At 38.7% G+C, this 9,795-nt stretch overlaps 1 protein-coding gene across 4 annotated transcripts in view; it reads right to left on the reverse strand.

Moving 5' to 3' along the window:
- Nucleotides 1-9,795, reverse strand: part of LOC124426885 (protein patched) — a 31,692-nt gene that overhangs the window by 13,676 nt on the left and 8,221 nt on the right. For all 4 annotated transcript variants that reach the window (XM_046969073.1, XM_046969072.1, XM_046969071.1 and 1 more), the window contains exon 2: nt 5,548-5,740. In XM_046969073.1, coding sequence (XP_046825029.1) covers nt 5,548-5,740 — 193 coding nt within the window. The remainder of the gene's footprint in view (nt 1-5,547; nt 5,741-9,795) is intronic.

The following is a 9,795-nucleotide window of genomic DNA, read 5'->3' on the forward strand; positions in this document are numbered from 1 at the left end:
AGTTGCCTTAACCATTGATTTTTAATTGACTATCATCGACGAATTAAGATTGTCAAGTCGATGTTATCAATGTTAAACGAAGATACCGGATAAGAGAAATTATAAATAAGCAAAGATGTTTTTTTCTTTTTTTTTTTTGTTTCTTGTTTTTTTAAGAAAATCGATCAACAAATATTTTGTCGGATTTATAAAGATTTTGAAATTTTATATTGGCTTTCAAATCGGCCGACCGTATAAGAGAGTATGGGAAGCAAAAACTAAGGTGTCGACAGCTTTATGGTGTGTGAAAATGCCTATAAAGACGTACGACCACGTGGCTCTTTAGAAGAGCCCCCGCCGTCTGTCTCCCCTAGTCATTCTCGTTAAAGGTGCTCCAAAGAGTTTCCCATATGACGCAACTACTCATCGACCGTACTACCATAATGCCGTCGCGTGACCCTTCTCGCTCTCGTTCCCTCACTTCTACTTCTTCTTGCAACCTCCTTCTCCTCCTTCTCCTCCTCCTCCACCACCTCTTTCTTATCCCTGTCAAGAAAGTTATTTTTGAGACATATTCCTCACCTACCACCTCCACTCAGCCGAATGTCCTGTAATTTGAAACCTCGACAGAACCATCCAGAAATTCTTTCAATCTAAACGACTCCCGAGAAACCAGGAAATTTTGTCATCAACATATTTTATGAGACCTTTCTCTCCCTCTTTCCCTCTCTCTCTATCTCTCTCTCTCTCTCTCTCTCTCTCTCTCTCTCTTCCTCTCTGTCTCTGTCTGTCTGTTTATTCCTCGAAAGATTACGAGTTAATAGATTTTAATTAGATTAGTAAATTATTTTAAACAGATATTCGATTTAAATGGAGGAAAAAAGAAAAACACATTTCAGACAGAATTTCAGACGAAAATGATAAAACAAGAACGACAATTGTTTTCTAAATAAAAAAGGACATGGCCATAATCGATACAGCATACAGTTGATTAATAAATAATGAGAGAAAATTTCTTTTACAAAAGAAAATATAACATATCGTTGTCGAAGAAGGAGAACCCCTGCGGTAACTACGTAGACCGTTTTCCAGGTGCCTCGTATTCCGCCGGCGTTACCTTGCGCGCGTACCTCACGCTAATTGCCAATTAAACGTCGTGAAGGCAGGCATGTGTTTCCGCGCAACAGGTCGAATCCTATGTTTCTGAACTTTTACCATCAACCATTGCCGCTCCCACCCACCCCATTCCACTCCACCCTACCCCTTACCTATCAATAGCACCCGTGCACCATCGCAGCCACCTCTCACTCTTCTCGATAACACGGATAGATATTAATGAATTATAGATAGAGGAATGGATTGAGATAATAAGTCGACCAGTAGAATGGAAAATCGAAACATGTGAAGGAACGTTAAAAAAATTTTGGGGTTGATGCCCGTCGTTCACGAAGGTGAACAGTGACGCTGAGAGAAGATGAGGAGGACACGTAGAAGGGCCCAGAAAAGGGCTGTTGGGTCCTTCGGCTCACTACTACTACGAGCTCTATAAGACTACTCTCGTGGCTCTCCCTTCCTCACTGAACGCCCGACCAAGTTTTCGGAGAGCAAGAACACGTGGAAGATACCAGAGTACGAAAGAGATAAAGACACAGAGAAAGAGAGAGGGAGGGAGAGAAAGAGAGAGAGATGGGGTTAGGGGATGGGATGGGATAGGGTGGGGGATTCGAAGTAGGCTTAGCTCTCTCGGAGGCTCACGGAGAAGCTCTGAGACTTGGCTCAGTCGCTGAGGCACGCAGGCCCACCGCTGGTTGGCTGGTTGGGATGGCTTGGCGCACACAGAGAGCACATCGGGCCACCCACCGCGACCATTCACCGGAACCGAGCCCCGTCCAATCTAAGTGGCTCTCATCCGTGTATAGCATATTCTATCGTCTAAGCATTCTCAAGGAGACCTAGTTTCTCAGTACACATGACGCATTCATAATCCCATTCCTAACAGTATTATTTGCGATGTTCGTGAAAAAGATCTTTTTGAAGTGATTAAAAAATTTTTAAAGAAGAAAAAAAAAAAGAAAGAAATAAAGAAAGCAAAAGAACCGATAATAATGTCACAACGCTTGGAAATAAATCTTGGAATAACTTTCGAATATTTGATACAATTTGAAAATTCGTGAAATGTAAAAGAATTTAATATCTACCATTTAACGTCACGAACGAATAGTTAGATTTTATTGCTGTTATAGATAAAATTTATACGGTTTAATTATTTGTACAGTGGGATCCTTTTTAATGGGAGCAATACGTTGAAGGATCTACGTACACACATATACACAAATAATACACAGATAACACACGTACACAATTTCAATATGGTTAAAATAGATGTTAAGATGTTGGCGTACGTGGGAGCGATATAACAACTGTAGTGGATAAAGGGAAGATGAGATCCTCTGTTTATGCAGCCGTCCGTCCGTCGGTCCGTCCGACGGTCGGAACGACCGTTCGTCGGAACAGCAACAACAACAGATTCCTGGTGGGTCTTTGGACGACGCTCTTCTGACTCTCTTATATCCCAGTTGTGGCCTTACATCTATCTCTTTCTTTCCTTTCCTTCATCCTGCTCCTACCTTTCTCACTCTCTCTTTCTCTCTCTCTCTCTCTCCCTTCCTCCCTCCCCTCTCTTTCTCTCTTGCTCTCTTTCTTCATTGCCGTACGCTATCCCACTCTCCCTCTCCTTCTTTCTCTTACTCCAAGGCATGGGGGCCTAATGAAGATGTAAGCAGTCAGCCGGCCCCTCGTGCACGGTCGTGGCTTCGTCCTCTGTCTGTCCTTGTCACGCCAAAGCTGCGGCCTCCTTGGCCCTATACAGGTCCCTCCACGAAGGGAAGACGACGTTTCCATACTCATTTTCGTCTTTTCATTTCTTTTCTTCTTTTCTTTTCTTTTTTCTTCTCTTCTTTTCTTTTTTTCTTTTTTCCCCCATGTTATTCCCATAAATTCTCATTATCTTCTTATTTTCTGAGAAATAATCTTTCTTTCTTTCTTTCTTTCTTTCTTTTTTGCTTTCGTAAACGAATAGTGTAAACACTTTTTATGGTTCAAAATTATACAAAATATTTCGATTTGGAATAGTTAATACGTGATTTTTTTTCTTTTTGTATTTTTTTTTTTTTTTTTTTTTTTTTTTTTTTTTTGACTACTCTATCGATATTACTTGATAATTGCAATTGATTAGCAAAAAGGAAATATTTTGGAAATTTTCGATCTTAATAATTTTTCTGAGTGAGGTTTATGATGCGAATTATAATCGTAATAAAAATCGATCGATGGGAGTGATTAAAGGGAAGGAAAAAAAAAAAAGAAAAACAAAAAAGAAAAAGAAACGAAAAAAAAGAAAATAGGTAAACTAGAAAGATAGCTTTGGGATTCGTGAAAAATGCTGTAGGTATCCGGCTGTGGAGTGTTCCTCGAAGAGGTGAGAGCAAGATGAGAGCATGCGTATATTTTCTGTCTTTCTTTATTCACCTACAGAGAGTAGTAAAGGTATAGGACAGGCAGAGCGCCGCCTTCTCTTGCATGCGCGCGGATGCATTCAGGAAGAAGAACCGAAGAAAATAGACCAGAAAGAAAGAGAAAGGAAATACACGATGATGCCGCGTGTGTGCCATTCACATCTTCGCTTAGTAAAAGCAACTTATCGTTCTCGGTTGCGAGAAAATAAAGGCAATCGAGAGAAGATCGAAATAGAAAGACATTGGATTCAATGAGAGAGAATCCTTTGGATGACGCCAAGAGTTTCCCGTGTTATTATTTTTTTATTTATTTATTCATTTATTCTATTTTATTTTTTAATTCTGTTTGACCTTATTATTTCTCTTCTTCTTTGACTTTCTTTTTTTTTTCTTCTTTTTCTTTTCTTTTTTTCTCCTCTCGGGCTTTTTTTTTACCTTCTTGTTATTTCATGGCGAATGGCGTCAGTGTTCCTTCGGGAGGACCGCACGCAGCGACGCAAAGCTTCGCGACTCGAATTTACAATCGGCGTTGAAGGAAAAGAGAAAAGGCCGATGCTGTCTGTGTGTCGGTGAGGTAAGAGAGCAGCGCTTCGTGATTGCGCCGGCAAAGCGTTGCGAATTCAGGAGAATGCTTTACGCGTTCTGCTCCCGCCATAAAGTTAAACGCGTCTAGAGAGAACAGGCCCCCAGAGTCTTTCACGGCCGATAGAATCATTGCGCTTTGTCCCTAGAGGGTAACTAACTCATTCTCTCTCTCTCTCTCTCTCTCTCTCTCTCTCTCTCTCTCTCTCTCTCTCTCTCTCTTTCTTTCTATTTTCTATTGAATGAAAAAAAAAAAAAAATGAAAACGAAAAAGTGAGTTTCCGATATTCTATAATATCTCTCAAGGATATATATATATATATATATATATATATTTACACATACATATGTATATATCGTAGAATGAAACACTATGGTTACCATGTAACTACACATCATACGAGGACAACACTACACCCGCATATCTCTAACCTCTTGAGACTCATCAACTTGCACGTTGTCGTCCTCGTGGTCACCTCACGGATATCCGGTATACGAACGATCCTCTTCTTTCAACTCCTCCTCCTCCTCCTCCTACTCCTCCTACTCCTCCTTGATCGAGCCGACTCTCGAGGAACAACACGCATCTCAAATAATCACGATCGCTTTATCGTTCCTCTCATCTACCAACACTACCAACGCGACACCTCTTATTTACACACTCGGTTTACACTTTATAATTCCTGTCGCTTTGACTTCTGTTTTTTTCTTTTTCTTTTTTCTTTCTTCATTTCTTTCTTTTCTAACTAACTAACCATTATAGAAAGAATCTGTTATTAAACTCGTCAATGAAACTCCTATGATCCTTAAAACTTGTTAAAAAACCACTCGATTTTTTTCGTGATATAAATTTTCTCCCTCTTTTTTTTCTTTCTTTTTATTTATTTATTTATTTATTTATTTAATGAAATACACTCTCTGTACACTACGTCTTATCTGTAGTATATAAGCTAGCAACGGGTGTTCAAATTAACGTTCGAGCTACAGATAAATATAGAGGGCCACCCAGAGGGTAACTAATGTACCGCGTGGTGGGTGTGTGAGAGACAAAAACAGAGTCAAGGAATATTTCGTTTCGTCTCGGTGGTCTCACTTATAACTCTTACTATCCTTTTTACTTTTTTTTTATTCCTTTCTTTTCTTTTTTTTTTTTTTTTTGAGAACTCTCTTTCATCCCTTCCAATCCCCCACTTTGTCACCATCCCCTAAACTTTTCTCACTCACTTTATCTCTCTCTCTCTCTCTCCCTCTCGCTCTATCGCTCTCTCTCTCTCTCTCTCTCTCTCTCTCTCACTCTACCCATTTGTTGTTTCTCTTTCGAGGAAGCAATTTAATTTCCTTTTACTTTTTTCTTCCTTTTTTCTTTCTTTCTCTTTTTCATTTTCTTTCTACCAGCAATAGAATTGTTCGTCGATATAAAAAAAAAATCATTTTCATACTATAGTCATTAGTTTAAACAATTGCAAACACTTACCCTGGACCCAAAGCTGTTCGACCTTGCTATGTACTTGTGCCGACTTTAATGCGACGCAAAAGGTAGCCAATGCTAGTATGGCAACGAAGAGGACCTTTCCCGCGTGCCTTTGCAGGAAGTAGCCGAGCTGACTCAGCTGATCCTGCAATCGAGCTCTGATCCATACTGCTGACCTCTGTCCTTCCGCCTTGCCCTGGAAAAAAATAAAAAAAATAGAAAATAAACAAATAAATAAATAAACGAAATTCCGTTCGGAATATTGTCGAGTCATCGATTAAAATATGTCCGTTCGATATGTGACGAGGAAAAAAAAGATCGAATCAAAAAAAAAAAAAAAAAAAAAAAAAAAAAAAAAAAAACCAAAAGCAAAAAAAAACAAAAGAGAAAAAAAAAGAAAAAGAGATCAAATCAAACGAAAGATAAATCTTCTTCTATCCCGAATGGGAAGTGGAAGTGGTGATGGTTGGAGGGAGAAGGGGGGAGAAGAGGGAGGAGGAGGAGGGAAAGTAGAAGGGTGGGTAGATACTATATAACTGTTACCGCAGTTTTTAGCTTTAAAGTGCGTTAAGGTAGCCGACGAGATACGATGAATTCAACGTCATTTTTTGGTGGAAGCCTTCGAGGAAGAAGCACGCATAAGAGCGAGAAAGAAAAAGAAGGAGGGAGAGAGAGAGAGAAAGAGAGAGAGAGAAGCAACAAGGAGGAACGGAGAGGTAGATAAGGTGGAACGGCGGCAGCCGCGGAGCAGCGTTTTAAATTGGCCGCGTGGGCTTTGACGATGATAAGTGGCGGGCCGCGCATTATACGTTGCCTGTTGTACGTGGAGAACGGCAGCAACCACCGTTGGGGCCATCCCCTTTCCACGAAAGAAAGAAAGAAAGTATTATTTATTGTACCTATACCAAAATTAGGTCCCCCCTCTACCTACCTCACCTCTCTCTTCACTCACTCACTCACTCACTCACTCACTCACTCACTCACTCACTCACTCACTCACTCACTCACTCACTCATTCACTCACTCTCTCCCTCTCTTCCTCTGTCCTTTATTCTCGTGACTCAACGACGCGCGTATATAATGTTAAAAGAACAATTTTCCACGGACGATGTGTGACATAGACAAGTAGAAAAAGAAAAAGAAAAAAAAACAAATAAAAAAGTAAAAAAGGAAAAAAAGAGAAAACAATATGGTTCAATGACCAATCAAAAAGATAGATGATATTAGAAGGAAGAAGAGTAATGTCTAAAGGATTTCGAATCTTTCGAAGTTATGACATAGGTCATGAACCGTCTCGATAGGGGATGGAAATAAACAAAAGGAGAGAGAGAGAAAGAGAGAGAGAGAGAGAAGGAGAAAGGCAAAAGATCGTTTCAAGAGGAGGTAGAAAATAAGGAAGAGGAGGCGGTGACGTAAAAGAGGAGCTCACAAGCAACATTGCGAGCGGCAACGTTGCGCAGTACCTGGTGGCCGGTCTGACAATGTGCACCATGGACCACCCGCAACAATGCCTATCTCTACCGGGCCTACAGTGAGAGACAGAGATAGATAGATAAAAAGGGCTCGTGATGGAGACTCTCTCTCTCTCCCTCCTTCTTTCTTTCTCTTTCTGTTAAAATCTTTTGATGGACAATCTAAAATACGACATGTTTGAATAATAACAAAGCGCACAGCCATGCGTACACATATACAAAAATGATCATTATTAAATTATAAAATCGATCTATACGTTGGTCGATTTTAAATTGATGGTTATAATTTTTGTGTTCTCCTTTCCTCGCTGTTATTCTTTTATTTATTTATCATTATCTATTATTATTATTATTTCTTTTTATTCGACAAACTTTCTCCTCGATCATCAAGATATAATGGCAAGAAAGGGATGGGGAGGGGTGGGGTTGGGAGGATTTGGGGGGATGGGTAAAAGAGTAGGTAAACGAAAATATGGATTATGCACGTTTACGTATCTCGGGGCGGTAGCAGAGTTGGTATCGGATAGCAAGGTTTTCCAGCCAATTAACTCTCGTGCCGCGGGCGCATGGGCCCGAGTAACTCTAGACGCATGGACACAATCCACCGTCGACCACATGGCTTCAGGGTATGTATATCTCGGGGTTGCCGATGAAAATCACTCTCTAATCTTTCTTTCTTTCTTTCTTTTCTCGTCTAGCATCTTCTTCCTTATTTACTTCACGTTCCCATATCCAAATGAGATGCAAATTATCCTTTGAGCTTCTTAGTTTAAGTGGAAAATGGTCGGCCATCATTTTATGTCGCTTCATTCGTAAGGACTTTGAAGAGATAGATTCCATCAGATAAAGAGATAGAAATAAATAGATAGATAGATAGATAGATAACTAGAAAGAGAGAGAGAGAGAGAGAGAGAGAGAAAGAGGATTATCTTCTCTGATGCAAAACGCAAATATTGACTTTTCCCTCGAGGAATTGTTCAGTATGAATTTTTACGTACAAATTTTGATAATTTATTTCGAATGAAGCAACAATATTTTTATTATAAATATATCGTCCTGATATATATATATATATATATATATATATATATATATATATATATATGTATGTATAAATTTTTTTTTTTTCTTTGACTATTACATTTCGGAAATTTTTTTTTTAAAGAGAGCGAGACGATATATCCATGAGATTCTTTATTCGAATGACACGTGCTCGAGGTATGACATAAGTATAGTAACGATTTTGTCAACGTTGCATAATATAGTAAAGATTGAAATGAGAGATGACGAAGAGGACTACGATGAGATCTAAATATGAAAGCAAAAGAGAGAAAAAAAAGAAAAAGAGAGAGAAAGAAAGAGAGAGAGAGAAGTTGGGATAGTTAACGAATTTATGTTATTCGTACCTTTAATGTTTTTTATGGCACGACACAAACTGCGCGGAGAGATAGCAGACAGCATAACAGGATCTTATGTCAACGACGGTGGTCCCCGCGCCACGAGGTTGTAATATGTAGATACTGTCGAGCACGAGAAACCCCATAAGGCCCGCGGGGACCACTTATGGAAAAAAGAAGGTCCCCTATACGCCTCCCAACTACTTCCCTATCCTTCCCTTTTATCGTACTCGCAATATGAATGAGAAAGAGAGACGGACAGACAGACAAACAGACAGACAGAGAAAAAAAGAAAGAAAGAGAGAGAAGAAAGAGAGAGAGAGAGAGAGAGAGAGAGAGAGAGAGAGAGAAAACCATAGTTGTATTATATTTATATAATTTATCGACTTCTTTTTTTGTCACTTATTTTTTAGATGAAATTTTTCGGATGAAGAGAAAAAAGGAAATAAATAAATAAAATAAATAAATAAATATTAAAGCAAATAAGATTACTTTTGAATGAATCGAACGGTATAAAGCTTAGAGAATTGATTGGGTATAAAGAAAATCGAAAGAAGAGTTAAAATGAAAGTAAAAGAAAATAAAATAAAAGATCATAACCGCAGTTGGTGTTGCGGTCTTGTACCAAAGGGGTCTTGCATACTACACGCGACTCCTTGGATAAACGAATAGCTTCTTGCGGTAGGTACGGCTTGAAAGTGTCCGCAAGAAACTCGATCCGACTGGCGCTCTAATCGGCCGAAGAATTTCACGGCGATGTCTATTCGAAAGGAAAACCTTAATTCAAAGATTCCAGTTACGATTCTTCCACGCACGTCAAGTTAACACGAATGATCGTATCCTTACGATCGAGAGATCATTCTTTTTCTTTCTTTCTCTCCCCTTCCCCCCTCCCCTCTCTCTCTCATTCTCCCTCTTCAAATTTTCATCGGAATCTATTGAAACCGTTAGCACTTTACGAAAGGTTTAAAAAGAGAAAAAAAAAAAGAAAGGAAAAAGAAAATCTCAAGAAATTTTTTTCATGATTTTTAATTCTATTCTTATAAATTGAAACGATGAAAAAAAGAAAAAGGAAAAAAAAACGAAAAGAAAACGGAGTGAACTAAGGTTTTCTATTCGAAAAAAAAAAAAAAAAAAAAAAAAGAATAAAAAGACTATTACCTACTTTTTCTTTCGGAACTATTTGGGCCTAATTTCTTTTCTTAGACTGTAAATAAGTTCCTAAACCAATTGTAATTTTACAATTTAAAAAAAAAAAAAAGAAAAAAAGAAAAGAGAAAGCCTCAAAGTCTTATTAAAAGAGAAAACTTAATTGATATTTAAAGTCACCTAAAGGAAATTTTTGAGCTTCATTCTGTATTTCTTAACAAAGCGTAGAGAAC

This window comes from Vespa crabro, chromosome 9 (assembly GCF_910589235.1).
Source record: "Vespa crabro chromosome 9, iyVesCrab1.2, whole genome shotgun sequence".
NCBI classification, from domain to species: domain Eukaryota; kingdom Metazoa; phylum Arthropoda; class Insecta; order Hymenoptera; family Vespidae; genus Vespa; species Vespa crabro.